The 20,569-nt window shown below is 48.1% G+C and overlaps 3 protein-coding genes across 3 annotated transcripts; 2 read left to right on the forward strand and 1 right to left on the reverse strand.

Annotated features, from left to right (window-relative positions):
- The first annotated feature begins 9,007 nt into the window (after window positions 1-9,007).
- On the forward strand, window positions 9,008-11,426 carry EDB93DRAFT_1340750 (pre-mRNA processing factor 3-domain-containing protein). The gene is made up of 10 exons (XM_041455460.1): window positions 9,008-9,075; window positions 9,129-9,135; window positions 9,219-9,251; window positions 9,302-9,541; window positions 9,589-9,753; window positions 9,803-10,099; window positions 10,148-10,351; window positions 10,401-10,497; window positions 10,554-10,767; window positions 10,825-11,426. The coding sequence occupies exons 1-10, from the start codon at window positions 9,017-9,019 to the stop codon at window positions 11,318-11,320; spliced, it is 1,812 nt and encodes a 603-aa protein (XP_041301485.1). The 5' UTR covers window positions 9,008-9,016; the 3' UTR covers window positions 11,321-11,426.
- EDB93DRAFT_1323523 (uncharacterized protein) lies at window positions 11,427-14,960 on the forward strand (the record flags this gene model as incomplete). Its single annotated transcript, XM_041454994.1, has 8 exons — window positions 11,427-11,683; window positions 11,733-13,072; window positions 13,123-13,321; window positions 13,381-13,847; window positions 13,890-14,328; window positions 14,350-14,398; window positions 14,423-14,487; window positions 14,521-14,960. Exons 1-8 carry the CDS (start codon window positions 11,494-11,496, stop codon window positions 14,958-14,960), a joined length of 3,189 nt encoding a protein of 1,062 aa, XP_041301486.1. The 5' UTR covers window positions 11,427-11,493.
- A 503-nt stretch (window positions 14,961-15,463) lies between these two features.
- On the reverse strand, window positions 15,464-18,281 carry EDB93DRAFT_1183692 (HCP-like protein). The gene is made up of 5 exons (XM_041450734.1): window positions 18,121-18,281; window positions 17,691-18,072; window positions 16,952-17,635; window positions 16,344-16,904; window positions 15,464-16,296 (listed from the first exon to the last, which is right to left on the reverse strand). The coding sequence occupies exons 2-5, from the start codon at window positions 17,844-17,846 to the stop codon at window positions 15,637-15,639; spliced, it is 2,061 nt and encodes a 686-aa protein (XP_041301487.1). The 5' UTR covers window positions 17,847-18,072; window positions 18,121-18,281; the 3' UTR covers window positions 15,464-15,636.
- Window positions 18,282-20,569: the final 2,288 nt, after the last annotated feature.

Below are 20,569 nucleotides of genomic sequence, written 5' to 3' on the forward strand. Positions count from 1 at the left end.
GAAAGATGATATCGGCAATTCCCGACAATGTTTGAACTTTGCACACATATACAATCAGTTATGTCACTTGATTCCAATACTCCATCACCAAGTCACAACACAAACACCGCAGACTATCCCATATATCTATCACAGTTATTGTGTCCTCCTTTTGTGAGTAAATGAATGTTCAAGTTCATTCAAATTTGATGCTTATTATATCTTGTCCAAGGATCCTCCATTAATCATTGCTGAGGCCAAGGAAAGCCCCCCACAAGATGTCAAAGAGGCCAGATGTTTCCTGGCACTAGTATGTGTGGAACATGAAGTACGCAGAGTGGAAGCTCAGCTTGCAGACCAACTTGTCACCAAGGAAAACACTTTGACTGAATATAGTCGTCTTAAGGCAGCGAAGGCATGGAAGAGGCTAGGAGATGCCGAGCTGATGGTGGGACGGGTGCGCTCAATACTATCAGAAAACGGGCTCTCTGTCTCTGAAATCACTCTTGCTACATGTCGGTTGGAGCAAACACTAATTGGCAATAACAAGCAGATAGGTGAGCATTTTTTTTTCATTAGCAGTACTCATCTCACCTTTCTATAGTTCATTTTGTTGCACAGTTGGACTGATAGTTGTATACAAGTGGAACATGTAAATTCAACTTGAACATATATTACATTGTGTTTTGTTGTCTTATTGATGTATTGTAATTAGTACTCGTTTTTCATATCTAATAACAAAATTTCAAAACGAAGTTCTATGTTAAACTGGCGTGAAATTTGTTATCCTAGTACCAACTTAAACAACCAATAACAAAATGTGTCTGTTGGTATCTGTTGCATCTGTGGTACCTTTGGAATTGGGGGACTGTAGGTCTGGAGCAAGAGGTGTGGGATCAAGTAGTTCAAGACACTAACCTGTTGTAACTTGGGTACCCCCTACGCCTACCATGACAGCGTGACCGATCATGTAATTTAGCCATATCAAGTAGTTGTTCATCGCACAATGTTAAGTCAAAATGTCTATTGCAAAGCAAAGCAGATAGCTGTAGCATGAAAACGAGTACATATGCAACTGGAATAGGTGCGTAAAGTAAGTAATCAAGCACTAAGTACAGCAAGAGCAGTCGGAATGGTTGTTTGAGCCTTCTTTGATGGACGGGATGGGCCTGCTTGTGCTCCAGCACATTTGGAACCATGAGAAACTAACACAGGCGCATTCTCCTTGCCAATCTCGCCTGGGGGAGTGTAGGGAGGCTGCCAATGAGTCTTCGGAATGCCTGCTCCAGGTCCATGAGCCTCATCTCCTTCCAAATGCTTGCAGGCAGCAGTACACCAATGTCTCTTTGTCCTGGAACCACATATTCCTGGTGCTCCAGGAAGACATGCTCGTGCATGTTGTATATTGACGTGTCATATTGATATTAATTAGGTGCCATTTGGACAGTGAATTTCGCATTCGAAATTCAAACATTCATCATGTGATCTTGCTGTGGGACTCTCCAGGAGAATTCCCAGATGCCACTCGGTGGAACAGTGCACTCCATACTTATGCTGACAACACATTGTTATCATGACAAGATCTCACTCATCGAGCTCATGATCAAGCCATTCCCTTCAATCCAAAGGCCAGGTTAATGCACCCTCTACTACTACATGTCGCAAACCTGCTGCTCACTGGACTACTGAGGAGGAAGCTGCCTTGATCCAGTACCTCCAACAACACATGAGCACCACAGGTGATGCCACCAGCACAAACTTCAATAAAACAGTTTTCCAGGGTGCTGCTCAGCATCTCAAAGACAATTTTCACCAGCAGCAAGGTGGTGAGAAGGTATGGTTGAGTTGTCAGATCAAATGGGCCAATGTGAGTACTGACTACTACGGGTGTGCCGGCATGCTACATGGTGTTAATACTGATTGTAATTTCTGTAGCTGAAGACCTCTTATTATGGTGTCCTCAAAATCAAGAATGCATCTGGATTCTCGTGGAGTGATGTGGATGGCGCAGGAATTTCGTTAGAGTATGAAGCGACATGGACGAATTTTGTCAAGGTATGTAGCTGCTATCTCAACTATACTTGCAACTCACCCTGTATTATTTTGAAAGATCCATAAAGCTGCAAAACTGTTCAAGAACAAGAGCTTTCTGCATTTTGAGGCCATTCACCACATGATGCCACGGAAGTCCCGAGGCAATTAGGTCTGCCAAAACAAACCTCCAGTCACATCATCCGAGGACTCAGGATCCATTCCGCTTGCTGCACATCATATGTCACACTCTGATCCCCTTGCCACTGCTGCAGCTAGTAGCAGCACTGCATCACCACCAGCACAACCACTTGCTGCTCCACCATTAGCGCAACCACTCACTGCCTTGAACTTGAGTCAGCTTACTGCAGTGACAGATGAGATCGGCTCTTCTCCAAGTGTCAAACACCACATATTTCAGCCTGGAATCATACCAGCATCACCAGCTGCTCCATCTATCTTCCTCATTTCTGACACAGACGCTGTGTCCTCCATTATGACCAGCATCAGCCGTCAAGAGAAGCGGAAGGCCAGCGCACTAGGCTCAGACATCTCAATTACTAGTTCGTCAAAGCGAGTCCAACCTCCCTCAGCAGCTGTAAAGGTGCAGCAGGAGAATAGCAGTACGATGGTCAGTCTTGCTGACATGCTCAAGGACTTCAACCAAACACTTGTGGACACCACAGCCGCAACATCTGCAAAGGATCTTGCACGTGCGGTTGCAATGGTCAGCACAAGCACTGTATTCTCAGACGATGAAAAAGTCGACTTGATAGACTATCTTGGATCAAATGAGAGGGAGGTCATCAAGTACCTGAATATGGATGAGAAGCTCAGATCTGTGTGGGTGCAAAGATGCTTCACTAACATTTGCCGCAGTAGTATGTAACCATTACCGACCATGCCAAAATGATTGATTGCAAACTTACCATGGCTTATGTTGCTGGTCAGATCGCAGAGAGTTTCAAGACTATTGTCTTGCGCCAGCTTAAAAACACCATGTTAAATTCCATCAGTTTGTACTACACTAATGTACTACACTAATGGATGTCCGCGCCGAATAGACTCTGCACAATAGTCCTCCCACATTGCCTGTGCTATAGCATCACGATGCTGTTCTGCACATCGTCTCTCAGCAGCATCAGCAGGCCCATCCCCAAGTTCCTCATGAGCCGCTCCATCCTCTCTGTCATCTATGATGCGGTTGTTCTTGTTATATTTGTCTTGATCGAGTAGGTCAGCGTCAGGGTCATGCCTCCAAATAAAATTGTGCAAGGCACACAAAGCCACTGGCACTCGTGCTTGAATGCTCATGTTGTACTCTAGTGGTAGTTGTAAAATTCGCCACCGGCACTTGATTACCCTGAAAATCTGTTCCACTACATTGTGCAGTTTTGCATGCCAGAGGTTGAATAGTTCCTTTGGGTTCTGAGGCCTTAAAAAATGCACCGGTCAAGAAAAGCTGTGAGAATGAGAACATGAGAACATACCTGAGGTTAGCCTGCTGCCATTCCTTGAGATGATAGCGCACACCGCGATATGGAACAAGCAGTGTGTTGCATGATCCGAAGCCGGCATCTGTGAGGAAGTATTTTCCAGGGGGAATGTGCAAGTCCTTTGTGTGCGCATCATTCCAGAGAGCCATGTCAGAGACAGAGCCATCCCATCCACAAAGTGAGTAAATAAAAAAGAAGTCAACATTGCGCATGAAAAGACAATTCTGGGAGAGATATCCTTTACGGTTCCGCATGAACGGCTGGTCCTCGATGGTGGTGAATGCGCGGATGTGAGAACCGTCAACAGTGCCAAGGCACTGATCAAAAAGTCGGATGTGCGCATCATTTAAGATTGTGGGAGAGATGGGAGTGTTGTGTTTAGGGAATTGAACATGTGAGGAGTAAAGTGGAGGTGTTGAAAAGAACAGTAACATGTGCAGCATAGACGAATTATAATACAATATTGATTCTCTACTTACTGTGAGACTGTATCCGATGAACGTTGGAACCTTTCTCCGATATGGCGGGTCGAGAGCCCTGTGACACAGGTGTACAGAAATATTGCAAGCTGTTCCTCCACAGAATCTCCATTGCAGGACCTTACAAACCCATTGGCTTGTAGGACTTCCAACAAACCATTGAAAACATTGAGGTTCACACTGAGATTGTGTTTGATGTGATCAGGGTGACCGACCATGAGTTCCAACACCCACACTTCACCCGTTAAAGCAGATGTGTGATAGGGTATGCGCGCATGGCGGGTTAGGAATAGTGATGTTCTGGCCCAGCTTAGGCTCGGCTTCGAAGGGCTTAGGCTCACAAAAATTCAGAGCCTAGGCCGTGAGCCCAAGCCAGCCCAAAGCCCAACCAGGCCATGGCTTTTTGCAGCCAACAGACAGCTCAAGACCATTGTGGCATTAGGCAGCATACTTACAATATATCTAGTAAATGTCCGTCTCAGTGTCCGACATGTCCTCAGCATCATCACCCAAAAGCAGAATGTCCCAACCTTCTTCGTCATCACCAGTCTCTTCTACTTCCACTTCTTCATCGTCGTCGTCCAGGTGCTCCAACTCAACGAGAGACGATGGTGCAGGCTCACGGAACAGAAGATCGTGTTGTAGTGCACATTTAAGACACTGGAGTGCTTCGACGATATCGGCCTTAAGCCAGGTTGCGTCAGTTTGGTGATGGTGATACCACCTTGCGAGAACGCCCTCTCACTGGAGACCAACGATGACATAATGGCCAGATAATCCCGCGCAAGTGAAGCCCAAATGGGGTACCTCTGTGCATTTATCTTAAGTAGTAAGATTATCATTAGCGTGAAATTTTTGAGTAGCGAAAAAAATATGTACACCCCACCATTGAATGGTAGACATGCCAGATGGTGGAGCTGCTTCAACTGTCTCGAGGTAGGCCAAAAATTCAGCCCGCCATGGTCTTGTCGGGTCACCAATTGAAGTAGGCACTGGGTTGGCTGATGAATCATCCTCGGAGTCACTGAGGACTTCGCGAATTAACTTCTTGAGACTGCCAGTTCTGCTGGGCTTAGTTGTGTGTTGCGACGTCAATGATGTCACTTGGTTCAGCTGAAGATACCGCGCTTTGAACTAGTTGTAGCACATTCAGATTAAGTTGATAAAATAAAAAAGATGACTCACCACTGTCTCTGCAGTAGAAAGCACGTCATCGTGCAGATCCTCTGGCCAATGCTTCGTGAACTATGACATTTTCCCTGTGGGGTTGAGTACTGAAGTGCAAATGTCAGACTCACAGTCGTTCATGAAAAAATAATCAATGTACACATTGACAATACATATGCAGCAGAGTGTGTCGTCTTCTCATAATACTCATCTACTTTGGCAGCTGCATCTTTGAGCGTGGGAGCAAAATTCACATATTTTGGCCTTTCTGCATGTGATGACCAAGCCTTGTGAAGAGTTTCGAGTGCCGGGATTGCAAGGTGTAAGGTTGAACCTTGTTCAGATGAGAAAGCTTGTTGGGCCACGTCAGCATACTAAAAAACCAAGATAAGTAGAAAGCTTCAAATAAATAGAAAATAATGTACCAAGAGAAGATCGGCAAACTGCCCAACATGTGTCCATTCAACGTTTGACAACTGCAACAAGTCAATCTTCGCGCGTCTAGCTAAATCACGCTCTTGACGACTCATCTCATATACAAACGTGTCAACGTGTTCCTTATTCATCTCTGCACAGTTGAGCATAATATAAGTGGAGGACCACCGAACCTTCATGTCGATTAACAGTTGCGTCGGCTGGGACACGCCTCCCTTGGTTTGAACATTCCGGTACAGCTCCTTTCGTTTCACAGAGCAACGTTCCTTAATGCAAATGCTACGAATGAGGCCAATTTCATCTCAATTGGACAGCTCATGCGCTTTCGGATCATGGGGGTTGTAATGAGGGGATTTGCTGTACAAGCTGATCAAGGTCTGTGTCGCAATGTTGATAACATGGGCTAGGCAGCTATTAGATTTTTCAGAGAGCAATTTTGTTAAGTAAGAAGTGATAATCAAACATACTTTATTTTCCGCTGGCGCCAGGGAAACTCCTTATCATATTTGGCCTCATATAGCCTTGAGAATTCCTGTAGGGTGGTGCCATTGTTCGCGGCATTGTCACAAGTGACGTGTCCAAGCTAGTGTGATTTATGAGACTAATGAATATACTTGCAGTAAACCTAACTTACCTTATGCGTGACACCAACACGATCGAGGATTTTAAACAAAGCACCACCGAGACGCTTCCCTGTGTGGGCATTATTGACTTGAGTGAATCCAAGCAGTGCACTTTCGAGTTCCCATTGCATAGTAGTCTTCTCTTCAATCCAGTGTCCTGTGACAGCAAAGTAACCATCAGTATTTTCGGCCTGCCATGCGTCACAGGTAGTATTGATGGCGCCCTTGACAGTGGCACCCTACATAGGTCTACATTAGTCAAGTAGATAGAGCAATATCATAAAATTTACTTACATTGAGTTTGCTCCTGAGCCCCGTAAGATGAGTTTTGAAGGTTCTTATTATCTCCGCACGAGTTACCTTCCTGCCTGGAATTTTGACGCTGTTGGTTGCGCGAGCCGTGATGTCGATCATTTCTTTGAACTTTGGATGTTCGAGTGCTTGAATTGGCTAGATAAATAGACATTAATTCAGTTCAATCGTAAGAGAAATGTAGTACCTGATCAGTGGACATGAGCCACTCGATTGCAGCCTGTTTGAACAACCTATCCATATATGAAACCACTCATTCGGCAAGCTTCCGCTCAGTCAGATGCGCATTAATACTCTGCTGCGTGGCATTTTCCTTGCGGGCCTTAATGTCGCCAGGAAGCATCAACTCAAACAAATGTTCTTTGGCCCATTTCCGATATTTGGCAGAGAACTTTGCCTCAGCGTGACGACGGAGGGTAGATATTTCATTAACAAGAATACATTCTTCCCTATTGAGCATGCATCAGCGCAGTGAGTACAACTACAAATCAGCAGACCTACAGGCATGTTTTGTACTTCCTGTGCTTTTTCACCTTTCCGTTTGCCCCTGCATGATCAAAGGTAGCACCAAAAAATTTGTCGATGTCAGCAGTTTTGGCCTCTCGTGTCGACGCTGGTTCCATGAGAGATTGAACGTCAATGTCGATTAGAATACCGTCAGCATCAACTAATTCTGGTTCAGTTGGGACAACAGCCGATTTGCACTGCTTTCGAGGCTTGGGATTAGTACGTGCATTTTCACGCTCGTCATTGCCAGATTCTCCATCACAGTCTTCATAAGAGTCTTCAGGGTGCACCCTTTTGCGGGGGTCAACAGCAGATGATGCTGATGGTATGGGAGAGGTGCGTGGAGGTTCTGCAATTTCGGTGGAGGATGAAGTGGCAGCGTGCTTAGCAGCCTCTGCAGCGTGGAAGTCGTGAATTGCCTTGGTTTGGGATGGCAGTGCTGCCTTCTCCACATGTTGAAGAAGGGCCGCTGTAGGTTTGGTTTTGCGTACAGGACGCGCAACACAGTGCTCGATTTCTGTGCTCATCATAGGTAGGTAGCAGGTAGTTGGGATATTAGAGGGACACATACCAACATAAATCAATTGAAAGATATTGGGTGGACAATCACACTTGCGAAGGTGAAGCACATAAGGCTTCAAAATTACCAAAACTATTGGCTTGTGCAGTTGAGATCTAGTTTGCCGACAGCGGAGTGAGTTATGTCAAGCTCACAAAGCACAAGACATAGCGCTGGCAGCTCACCATGGCTTTTGCATAGCAACACACAAGAGAAAAGGCGTCAAAGGAGGGTAAATTGCTGGATATGTTGGACAGAGTAGGCTTTTCAACTACAATGTGAGTAACATCAACCAACTGAAGCACAAATAAGACATGGCAACTCACTGCGACATATGGACCGTCGAAGCTGATAAGAGTGATGGAAGTCAGAAGGTCGAAAAGACAAAAATAGAGTCGGAAAATGTACCTCCGGTGAGGCTTCTATGGCAGTGCCACTGAACATGCCTAAGCCACGGCTTAGGCTGCCGGCTCAGGCTTTTCAAAATTCAAGCCCAGGCCCAAGCCTTTCTCAGGCTGTGACTTAGGCCTAGGGCCTCAAGCCGAGCTGTGCACATCACTAGTTAGGAAGTGTGTCTGATAGTCTATGAGGGCCTGGGCAACAACAGCAACTAGAATAAACATCAGGTGTTGTATACGCCCTCATTGCACCATCCCAAGTGGTCCATTGTAGTCAAGTTGTTGTAGGGTAGCAGCTGGCATGGTCATCATACAGCACTGATGATCGTTATCCTATTGGAACCTGATACGGTAACCCAGCTTATATAATTATGTTGCATGTGACCATGAATCCGAAATTTGAAAATGGAATTCGCTGTCCAAATGGCACCTTAGTCACGTGTCCTCAAAAATCACATCCAAGATGTCTCGTTTAGCGGGTAGTATCTTTGGATGGGCATGTTTCATTAAAATAATTATCTAGACCTATTCTACAGTAGTCAAAACACCCCCTTTACGGTACTCGCCAAACAATTTTACGATGATTTGAGGCCGCTGGCGAGGAACTCAAAATGTGTCGCTCGTAACTTCATGTGGCTATGTATTAAGGTTTTTTTGCTTATCTAAAGTTGAGCTCTGTGTTCGGGATTTTGCGAACGCACACCTCTTGGTTGAATATCTCTAAGATCTGGGATCTGGATCATTTATAATTATATGTCTCTCGCAGCTGCAACATTCAAGAAATTTTTATTCTACTTGGACAGTATATTATCTCTAGATAGCCTACATGCACCTGAACTTTTTCAAGGTGATTTAAGTAGCACATTGAGGTGCTTTGAGCATTTTGCATATTACATGCCAGTTGCAGATTCCCAGGAATGCCTTTTTCACCTCTACTTCTGGTAATTATCTGTAGCCCCCTCTAAAGGGGGTTAAGTTGAGTGAAGTGATACTGACCTGAGCGTACTGCTTCTGCTTGCCACCACGAACGATGAGCAAGCGAGTGTTCGACGGCAATGGTGAATCTCCATCAACAAAAAAACAAAAAAGGTCAGTCAGTCCTGCTAGTACCCTTGTTTAGCCGGCTCATGTCTTGTCTCTAGTGATCTTGTGAGTCTAACTTTCCTTTCTTCAAGGTGAATTCACCTGCTACATCGTTCTCACATGTCTCTATAACCATTTGCTCCTTACAGACTCACTCTAATGGAAGCAGCGCCCTAGCAGCTGTCAGTGCATCTATCTCTCAAGTTTATTCAATCACTCATTTATTTCGCAGCAGCTATCTGGAGATGCTCTCATTGCCCAGAAACGAGCAGAGATTGCTGCAAAGGTAGCAGCCATGAAAGACGGTATACCAGGCCTCGCAAAGGTTCTACCACTCAAGATGGACAGTCCCTCTTCAGGTTCAGGCACACCACTTCAGAACACCGAAGACCTCGCTCGCAAGGTTGCGGAGGCCAAGCGCCGTGTGGCAGAGGCACAGACAAAGCTTGCCGTCAAGGACAACCCGTATATGGTCAGTCCTCTCACTCTTTAACGATGCTGTTAAAATCATATGTCTAGTCGGTACCACAAATTGGCAAGAAGAACAAGCCTGTTGAGCCAGCACAGCAAGGCGCTGGCTTGAAGATGACTGCTCATCCCCTTCTCCTTGATACCGCTCCTGCTGCACCACAGTCGAAGAAGGATCGATACAAACCAATGCAGCCTAAGTTCGCTTCAATCAAGGTGCGCACGACTTCCTCATGCATGCTGTTGAAACTGACGCCTTTCCAAGGCAAACATACGAAACGCCCCAACCCCTCCCCCAGCGCCAACTCCAGTCCCCATTGTCGAAGTCAAAGCAAACCCTTATGCTTCCAGCTCGACCGCAGCCAAAGACAGTGGTTTCGAAGGCGCGCCAAAGGAGCGCCATGGTCGCACTTTCCGGTTCAATCCCCAGGGCAAGTATCAACAGCTCGCGGAACAAATGCGTCAGGAGGCGCAACTCGAGGCACTCAAGCAACGTATTGCCGAGAGCGCGCGTAAAGCTGGTCTTGATTCGGAGTTCGAGACTCTGGAGAAGAACATCAAGGTGCGTGTATACTCAACCGTTCATTTCATCCCTAACTATGGCTCCCAGCGTGAACCTCCCCCAACAGTGGAATGGTGGGACGCAGCTCTACTGCCCGACAAAACCTACGAGGACCTTTCCCTCGGATTTTCTCACCTCAACATCCGAACTCAGGATTCGCCAGTCACTTTGTACGTCCAGCACCCTATTCCCATCCCAGCTCCAATGGAAGAACACAAAATTGGCTTGAAACCGCTTATGTTGACCAAAAAGGCCCGTATGTATGCCATATGGGAACGTATCATCTAACATGGCACTATAGGAGACAAAGAAGATGCGAAAGCAACGTCGTCAAGCCGAACGTCAAGATAAACGCGATCGTATCCGTATGGGTCTCATCCCGCCTGACCCACCCAAAGGCATGTCTTGACCGCTTCAAATCTTTTCGACCTTGCTCACGACTCATGCCCCACAGTCCGCCTGTCAAATCTGATGAAAGTTTTGACATCAGACGCAGTCCAAGACCCCACACGTGTCGAAGCCCGCGTGCGCAGAGAAGTTGCAATGAGAAAACACACGCATGAAAAGACGAACGCGGAACGTAAACTCACCGATGAACAACGGAGAGAGAAGATCGAGAATAAGAAATCTGAGCAGGAGAAGAAGGGTATCATTGGGGCTGTTTTCAAGTGCGTACCCGTCGTTGGTTGGTCCTATCCAAGCTGACCTCTTCACTTATGCAACAGGGTCAAAACGCTCACAGACCCCTCCCACCGCTTCAAAGTCCGCAAAAACGCGGAGCAACTCAACTTAACGGGCGTGTGCATTTTCAATCCGGCCTTTAGTATGGTATATGTTGAAGGCGCTCCCAAGTTCATTCAGAACTATAAGCGTTTAATGCTCCATCGTATCGCTTGGACCGAGGCTGCGCGTCCGCGCGGTGGGGATGATGTGATTCTCGATAATGCCAGCGAAGAAGGCACGGAAAACAGTGGCGCCGCTTTCAATGATGTTGGTCCTGGAGGTCCTGTAAAATCCGCAGAACCCGAAGCAATTGTCTCCCTCGAGAACAATGCGTGTTATCTCGTGTGGGAGGGTCAACTTAGAGATCGGGCGTTTAATACATTTAAGCCTAAGGGGTGTCCTACTGATGCGATGGCTAAGGAGGTGTTGGGGCAGAGATTGGCGGGGTATTGGGATCAGGCGAAGAATTGGAAGCCCGAAGAGGAGGAGCTGTTCTGATTTGGAGTTGGTCATTAATGGCCTTCGTACTTGACTGGAATTAATATATCATTTTCTTTACATAAAATTGGTAAGTACCTTACCTAACCACACGTGTTTCTGGTGCTTTGCAACTTTTGTGAGCGTCCTCCACTGTTTCCATTTGATTGCTGTCGTATTCGTCGCTGCTGGCGATGGCGATGGCCGATGTTAGTCCTACGCCATCATATACTGTACAGGAAGCAACAAGACAGTCCACACAAGTCTGGCGTAATGATCTTACTAATCTCTTTCACCAGGCAAAGGATCGATTCGCAGATGTCGTTTGGGAACTTCAGTCCGAGGATAATGACGATGATCCCGATGAAGTGTGGGGCCACAAAGGTAGGTGTGCCTAGAGTTAGCTCGTCATCTCTTTGCTAATAACATTCAGCTATCGTCTATGCACGCGCACCACCTTCCTTCCAGCAACGCTACTTTCAATTCCGCCCCCCTCCCATCACTTCCCCGACTCCTTACTCTACCAGCCCTTCCCCAGCGCCAGCACAGTCCGCCATGTCCTTGAGTCTTACTCTGGACTACGCCCATACATCTCGTTCTCCATCTCCGTACCGTTCATCGTCCCCTTCGGCCTCCACCAACCTCAATGCCGTCATGCGCATACCAGCCATTAGTAGCACAACACTGTTTTCGAATGAGTTGGAATATCTGTATACGGGCGAAGGACTTGGAGAGGCGTTTGAATTTCTCTTTGATACCTCAGAGTCGCGCGAGCTTGTCGATGCAGAAGAGAACCGTGTTGACAAGTTGCGCAAGGACCTTGTGTTTATGTGGCGATCTCGTCTCTATTCTGACGTGCGCATTGCCCTATCTGGCACATTTTCTTCGACAAATCACGAGCCAGCAACCGCTATTTTTTCTTCTCACCGCTTCATTCTCGTGTCTCGCTCCCCCTACTTCCGTGCGCAACTCTTGAACTGGGCTCAGCCGGCAAAGCCTGGGGAACCAATTACAGTCACGCTCCCCTCGCCTCCTTTTACCCCCGCCTCACTTCATTTTACTCTGGGGTACATTTATACGGGAACCCTTGTGTTCTCTCACCGAACGTACGACCTGGACACCGCATTCGCAATCCTCAAGTCAGCGACGTACCTATCTTTGGACGGGCTGGTCGCTGAAATACAGGCCCGTATCGTGTACGAGATGATTCATGGGCTGTTTCATGCATCACTTGAATTCAACGAATATGAGCGTATCACGGGGTCCAAATGGGGTACTGGCGGGTGTCGGTGCCGACAGTGTGCCCGGCGAGCACCGCGTGTACTCGAATTTGCGCTTGCAGACGATGTCAAGAACACTTACTTGGAACGGGGCGCGCGACGGGCGCTTGTAGGCCTGTTCGGGGAAGGCTGGTGCATCTCTGAATTCGCATCGCTTCCACTGAAGATTCGGGAAAACTTGCTAAAGGGTCTCGCAAAGCGGACGACGCCGATGAACATATTTCCCTTATTATTTGCCGCACAGCACGCGATAAAAAAACTTGACTCTGTCATTGATGCCTGGGCAGATACGTCGCGGGAGATGGTCCTGCAGGCGCGGAAGACGATTGACGAGTGCCTTGTGAGTCAAAGTGTCGAGTGTTTCGAACAGGATGACTGGCTACAGGTCATGGAGGCAGATGGCGAGAGGTTTGATGATGGCGAGAGGGTTGCATGGGTGATGGAGGCTATTAAACGGGGAATGGTTGAGAAACACGCTGGAACAATGTATCAGGTGCGGGTTGAGGTGAGGTCAATTCATGCATGATGCTAATATGCGATTAGAGCCTTGTGAATATCCTCCTACGACCACACCCGACAGATGAGGATGCTGCCATGCTCTCCGCCACCTCGCACATCCGCGTCCAAGTTGAGGACGCTCGTGCAGATCTCATCCGGTACATCCGAAAGCGTTGGATGGGCACCCGTCAGCAGGGTGGTTTCGATGGTCTTGAGGGCTGGGCCATCAAAGAGATCTCTCAGGGTACGCTTTATGTACTCGTCTTATTATCTGATGCCTGACACTGCTTGTATCTTCATCAGAACTGGAAGTCTCTGTTGAAGACCTCGTATCACCTGCTCAACCCTCGCACCTCCGACGCACTGCCTTCCGCAAGTCATCCGTAGCTGGAGATGCGGACTCGGATACACTTAGTGTGCATTCGCTGCGCGCGTCTGTACTGAGCCGTAATATCAACAACCCTCACAAACATACCCGTGAAGTTACAACGGCATCATCCGCGGTGAGCGTGCGCACCATTGGGCGTTCGTCTCCACGCAATGCTGGGACTCCAAAGTCTAACGATGTACGACCTGACTCTAAACTCACGCCTGAGTCGCAGAGTCTCGTATCTGTACGATCGAGTACGACAGAGAAGGCTATGCAGCGCAAAACATCCTCAGCTCGTACAGGCAATGTCAGTCCCACGCCAAACGGGACCAAACCCGCGCTGAGTAAAATTATCACTTCTTATACACCTTCTCCAAAGCCAAAATCGATTGCACCCTCGGTGCGTTCACGTGTTTCCGCTGTCCGTTCTTCCGCAAGAGAGTCCACGCTCCGTATTCCATCTGCCCCCCGCCCGAATTCGAGTTTGTCAAGTGCGATAAGCGATGCTACGTTCAGGACTGCTCCCTCTGAAATCATCACGCCTCGCTCAAGGAAAGTGTCTGGAGGATCCACAATATCAAATGTAAGCGCGAGGACCGTAGGGACGAACAGAGGCACTCCTGTGAGAGAAAGATTGTCATCTACTGCATCCACTTCCACGACGACGACCTCTGCCGTCGCCACACGAACATCCATCCGCCGCGGAGCATCCGAATTTACCAAGCTGACCCCCTCCAAGCGTACACCCGCCAAAACCACCACTCCCTCACAAAGGAAGCCGCTAAGCAGAGTCATCGAGAACCACTCTCAAAAATCACCTTGCATTACGCTTAGCGACCTCGACAAGGGCAAGGATCGCGAGACGATCAAGCTTGATGATTGTACCAACTCTCCGACACAAGATGGGACCTCTCCTGCGGCAGACTCTCCTCCAGCACTCACCCGCCGCGGGTCATCAGACACGATCACCACAAGCGTACGGACTCCCGAACAATCATCTGCCTCCCCCGAGGAGGCAAACATTCTAGTTCATCTTCGCGGTGCGACGCTCGATGTTGGCATTCCGTGCATAGTGTCATCGAAGCGCAAACGTTTCAAGGCATTCGCACGGTACATCGGTGAAGTCGAGGGCGAGCTCGGACCCTGGGTCGGCATCGAAGTACCACTGGAGGCCTGGGTCGGTGACCCCTCAGACGGCCGTCAGTGGAATGATGGGTCCTGGGGCGGCATCCGTTATTTCGATATTGGGAGTAATGGGTCAGAGTGGGAGTTTGGCGCAGATGATTATCAGACGCACAGACGGCGAAAGGTGGACTGGATGAACGGATCAGGGAGGGATAATCGCGGACTGAAACGAGAAGGAGATCAGTTGACCGTGGGCGTTGACCGCACGAAGCGGATGCGAAGCTCGTCGCCTGCAGCATCCGACCTGTCGACATCCGAATCCAGGGGACTGTTTGTCCGACCGCAACAGGTTCTGTACGTCGTGGACGCCGTTGGTGCTGACCTTTGATATAACAAAAGATGAATGGGACAGTCTCTTTTCTGTGGGCTTTTTTTGATACCACCGTGATTTGCTCTCAAGTCGACATGTTTTGATTTTGCACTTTCACGTTACACACGATCCTTGCACTGGTATATCAGACACTCGCGCTTCCCTTCCCCCTTTGCATACATTACTGATGACCATACACTAACTTTTTTTTACCATCGACAGATTATTGATTAGTATGGAAGATAGGTATACGTTAGCACGTTCTTTGTAGGATTCAGTTCCCTATTGATGCATGATGCATGATGGATCATCTAGGGTCTTGCTTCCACTCTTATGCTACGAAACGGGGACATTTTCTCTTGCTACTGGCGTTGACCTGGCTTGCTTATTTGACCATCTAAACTGTCATGTCCCAGGAGTCCGCGTACTACCTAGACGGCCATCAATCAAATGTATGGTGGGGACCTAGGTGCACAGTTAATGAAAATTTTATGGATCCCGCAGCACTGATCACCGCAGCATGAGACTACACAGCCAATAATGCGCATGATATGATTACACCATGTATAAACGAAAACATGACATCTAGCCATTACATCCGCAATCCACGTAAACAGCTGACAAATGAAACATCGCCAGAAATAAGAAAAGGGTTCGAAAAACAAACAGAAATGGTATGCATTTATAGATGCACCTACATAATCATACACTCCTTTTCCTCCAATTTTACACCTTGAATTCCCATCTCTGCAAATGTTGTGGGGGGTTTTGTACCGGGGGTACGTGTAGCCCCTTGAGGAGTAGGAGCTCTATCGCCCGGTGTGACATGAGCCTGTGATGGCTGCCCCTGCGGTGACTGTCCCTGTGGCGGCCCCGACCCCTGCCTCTGACCAGGCGGTCTCCCAGCCGCTCTTGCATAGGTAGGCTGTGGTTGCTGTGACGGTGACTGCTGACGCGATGGCGGCGCACCAGATCCAGGATCAACAAGCGTGTACCGATGCTGGCCCACAAACTGCCTCTGTGGCTGTTGTTGTTGTTGTTGTTGTTGTGAAGGTAATTGCTGGGGTACAGCAGAAGGCGATGGACTCTCAACAAGCGATGTTATGTGCGCAGGCGCCTGCGGTGGAGATTGTTGTCGCACGATGGAGCTCTTTCTGGCCATTTCCATCACCTGTCTTCCATCTTCGGCGCTCATGCGTGGCTGTGTACTTGATCGTTCCCGTGCCTGAGTGCGCTTGCGCACGAGCTGGGCTTCTGTGATGGTGTCGTGCTCTTGTCGTGAAAGGGCTTGAGGAACAACTTGGTTAAGGGCTGCGATACGTTCTACAGCATCTGTGTTTCCATGTTCAGCAGCCTGAGGACATGTGAGCAATAATCAATGAAGATGGAAAGAAAACATACGAGGGAGTACCACTTCATCGATTCCTGTATATCCTTTTCACCGCCCACACCGACCTCTTTATAATACCCCATCGCGAATTCAGCGCTTGGTAACCCGCGCCTTGCGGCTTTTTCTGCAAAGGTGAAGGCGAGACTTTCGTCCTTGTCGAAAGCGCCTTCTGCACCGCACAAGAACCACTTGCTGAGAGCCATGTCAGCCTCGACTTCGCCTTGCTGACTTGCCAGAGAGTAATACTGGACGCTGAGCAATGCGTCAAAGGAGAAGGGAGGACTGGCAAATTCGTAAGCGTGGCCGAGCTTGTATTGTGCGGGTGCGAAACCAAGGTAGGCTGCACGCTCGAGGTGGCGGCGGGCCTCTGACTGAGCGATGTGTGGTTGAGGGAGGAGAGAAGAAGGTAACGAAGCAGCGGAGAATTCGCCGAGGAGAAGAAGGGCGTAGACATAGGCGGGTTGAGGAGTGGTAGTACTGGCAAGTGTAGCTGCACGCTGCAAAAATGGAAGGGCAGCAGCAGGGTTTGGAGGGAGACCTAGCTGACCCAGTAAATGTGCCATTCCCATACGCTATTCGCTGGTGAGAAATGAGAGAGAAAAGCAACTGAGAGACGCACATAAACACAACTTTCGACGCCCAACTTTGCGCCTCGTTCGAAACAGTCCTTGGCATGGACTGCATCGTTGAAGTTTTCGTAATCACGTCCTAGACGGAACCATGCAGCGGCGTAACCAGCACGTGCAGCAGCTTCGAAATCGCGGAATGCCTGACGGGGATTGTGTGGGATGCGATCTGGGTAAGCGCCACTTGATTCGAGGGTAGCACGGAGGTAGATTGCTTCAGCTGCGAATAGAGGAAGTGGTTGATGATTTATGTTTGCAAGGTGTTGTATGAGAGGGATTGCGGTTGCGAGGAGACGTTGTAGTTGTGGATCAGTGATTGTGACTGGACCCGGCGGGATGTCAGTTACGCTAGGATGCTGAGTGCGATCTACGAGAAGAAGAACGTCACGGGCCCAAGCGAGTTTGAGAGCAGGATCGTGAGCAGGTTGTTGTATTGTAGGGAGTGCGATGGAGAGAGATTGTATGGTTGGGATAGGGGCTGTGAGACTGGGAATGGCACTCTGACTTTGAACACGTGAAGGAGGTGACATCGGAGGTTGTGGTGGAGGAAAGCCAGTGGGGTTTACAATATTCCGAGGAGGTGAAGCTCTACGTGGAGTAAAACCTGGGTTAGATGGAGGCTGATGGAAGTTCTGAGGAGAACCATAAGTAGACACGGCATTGTCCAATCCAACCATCTAGTATGTAATAGAAACGGTCAACTTAGGGATGTAATGAATAGAAAACACCCACGTTGTGCGGATGATGTGGACGAGGTGCAGGCAAAGGTGACTTTGATCGATCTCTTAGATATTCTAATGGAAGGGGTGGGACGGGCGGTGGTGGTGTCGGCAGTAGGTTCGATGGCAAGGGTGGCAAGGGTGGTGGTGGTGATGGTGTTGCTGACATTAAGACAGGGATGATATTTACGTATAGAACCTTTACCCTTGCCCTTATGATCGTTACCTCACGTCAAATGTTAGCCACAGCATCCTATTTATGGGTGACCCGACACGCAGCAAGGGGTATTACATGCAATCAGTTTCGCCTTTCAAGCATTTATCCGCAAAGCGCTGCAACAATATCATTTGATGAACTTCTAGGCTCAACGTTGGTACCCCGGCCAGGACACTGTCTGTGAACGTCAAAGAGAGTTCCCAACCGTGTGAGTTTGTCTCCTCACCTGACAGTGTTCTGCCGGTCGCCGAAGGTTCACAAAAGTCGGTGAACGTTCACGGGTACTACTAATCTCCATGTCTACCGGTGAACTTGAGCAGCTATCCAACGGGACCCTATAAATATTAAAAAGTACTGGTTTCCGGATAAGTTAAGTTTTCGTGTAACATTGATCCAAGAGGTGTGTAAAAGGGAAATCCCGAACACAGAGCTCGACTTTAGATAAGCAAAAAAACCTTAATATATAACTAGATGAAGTTACGAGCGATGTGTTTTGAGTTTCTCACCAGCGGCCTCAAAAGCTCATAGAATCATTTGGTGAGGACCATAAAGGGGGTGTTTTCACTACTGTAGAATTGGTCTAGATAGTTATTTTAATGAAATATGCTCATCCAAAGATACTACCTGCTAAATGTAGTGCTGCCGCAGTTCGGTCCAGAACCTAGGTTCGAATCCGAACCTTTGCGGACAAGACCCATGGTTCGGTCACAGGTCCAGACTTTCTGTTGGACCGAACCCCTTGGTAAGTTTGGGGTTCGGTGTGTCGTTGATAAATCTGGACCGGTTCTGAACACATCTGGACCGGTTTGAACCTCATGACTTTTCGAAGTCGAAGCCTCATGTTTTTGGTGAGGCTTTCTGTTTAAGTATTGTCCTTGCCCTTCTGTTCACCATCTTCTCCTACTTCTCCTGCGTTCTAGTAGGCAAGGTGATCTCTCAGCAACTTTGGTAATGCAGCAACTCATTCAGGTGCCAGTGAGTTCGCAACAATTCTACTGTCTGTCCCAATTAACTTATAATGCAATTTATCTCAGAACATACCTACTGTTGTGATTCACCATACTCGCCATCTGCCATGGGTTCTCGTTTTGGTGGTTCATGGTGCGCAACAGTTTTAAAACTAGTTTTAAATATATTCACTTGGTACCTAGGGACATTTATGCCTCCTGCTGCTATGTCTGAGTCCTCTGCACGTCGCGCTGACGGTCGTTGAAAGACGCCAGTGACATTCAGTGGTACAATGATGCTGAAGATGACACCCCAATGGTTCCTCCCCCTGCTCCCGCCAACAATGGCACTCTCAACTCATTTGTCCGTCGTTCTGGTCACGCTGTCAAACCCACAGAGAAGATACGCAAGACTCTGGTTGCCAGCAGTACCTCAGCCAAATGGTCAGCTCCAGAACCTCCCCAAGGTGTCCCTGCACCCAAACGAGTGTTCGTTAGCCAAGAGGACGACTATGACGACAATGAAGATGCACCCGCACTCGAAGATGTTACAGATGATGAGGAAGAGGATGCCGAGAGTGCTGAGAAAGAAGAGGCTTACCAACAGACAAAGAAGCTTGGCGACCAGGATCACGAAGACCGCAAATCTCTCAAGAAGGACGAACGCAGCGCTGACTTAAGGACAGTCTTCACTTTTGAGAAAGGCCGTCTTAATCCCCACACCCAGGAGCTTGAAAATGGGTGGTGGTGTGAGGTGTGCAAGGCCAACAATGTCATTCTACACCAGTGTTTCTTTAAAGGTGGTATCTCGACTTGACGCACGCACATTGTGGGCAATCCCAAGTGCCACTTCCCAGTTTATCGGGACCGTAGCGTATGTTATTTTTCTTGTTGTTTTCTTCTCCTTTCATTGACCTTTACAACCAGTCAGGAAACTTTGGACGCATCTCTCCCTCCCAAGATACCAGTATTCACAAAGTCTGGACTTATGGACTACATTGTTGAACTTATTGTTGCCGAGGATGAGGTGAGCAACTTTCATTCTTAATATCATTTTAAGACACTTATACATGCAGGCCTTTCAACTTGTAGACAAGGGTCCGTTCCGCCACCTTCTTCAGTATCTCTGGCCATCACTTTCAGACCGAGATATCCTCCACCGCACAAAAACTCGGGACGAAATACTCAAATGCGCAACTCTGGCAGTTGAGTGCGTGAAAGAGAAGCTCAAGCTTATTGATAGCAGAATCTCAATGACATTCGACTCGTGGACGTCTTTGCCTGGTCACCCTTTCCTGTCCCTTTCTGCGCATTATATAGATTCCCCGGCTGACAAGCCTCGAGAATGGGAACTCAAGACTGAGCAGCTTGCATTCACACCCATTCATGGCAATCACAGTGGTGCAAACATCGGCCAGATTCTAATTGAGAATATCGACAAATATGGGATCCGCACAAAGCTCGGGTGGTTTACGGCTGACAATGCCACTAACAATGATACTGCCATCGAGACTGTCGCTGACTCTATCGACCCATCTGGTGAGAAGTGGAATCCAATTGAGCATTGTGTGCGGTAAGTCTGTCTAGTATTAGATACTTCCGTTGAGATTACTGACAAGTATTTCAGTTGCATGGAGCACGCACTCCATTTAGCAGCAAAACACTTCGTTGAGGAGGTGGCTCCTACACCAGCAAGTGTATTGCACAAGAAGGCAGCTCAAGCAGAGG

This window comes from Suillus bovinus (assembly GCF_016758785.1).
Source record: "Suillus bovinus strain UH-Sbo-P2 chromosome Unknown EDB93scaffold_126, whole genome shotgun sequence".
NCBI classification, from domain to species: domain Eukaryota; kingdom Fungi; phylum Basidiomycota; class Agaricomycetes; order Boletales; family Suillaceae; genus Suillus; species Suillus bovinus.

What these genes read in the sequence shown, in the direction of transcription:
- EDB93DRAFT_1183692 (XM_041450734.1), bottom strand. Translation starts at nt 17,846, where the DNA reads ATGTCAGCAACACCATCACCACCACCACCCTTGCCACCCTTGCCATCG. An exon ending in GTCCACATCATCCGCACAAC is followed by an intron (nt 17,636 to 17,690) that starts GTGGGTGTTTTC and finishes ATTACATACTAG; the next exon opens with ATGGTTGGATTGGACAATGC. An exon ending in CGATGAAGTGGTACTCCCTC is followed by an intron (nt 16,297 to 16,343) that starts GTATGTTTTCTT and finishes ACATGTCCTCAG; the next exon opens with GCTGCTGAACATGGAAACAC.
- EDB93DRAFT_1340750 (XM_041455460.1), top strand. Translation starts at nt 9,017, where the DNA reads ATGAGCAAGCGAGTGTTCGACGGCAATGGTGAATCTCCATCAACAAAA. An exon ending in GAAGCAGCGCCCTAGCAGCT is followed by an intron (nt 9,252 to 9,301) that starts GTCAGTGCATCT and finishes TTTATTTCGCAG; the next exon opens with CAGCTATCTGGAGATGCTCT. An exon ending in CCCGCCTGACCCACCCAAAG is followed by an intron (nt 10,498 to 10,553) that starts GCATGTCTTGAC and finishes CATGCCCCACAG; the next exon opens with TCCGCCTGTCAAATCTGATG.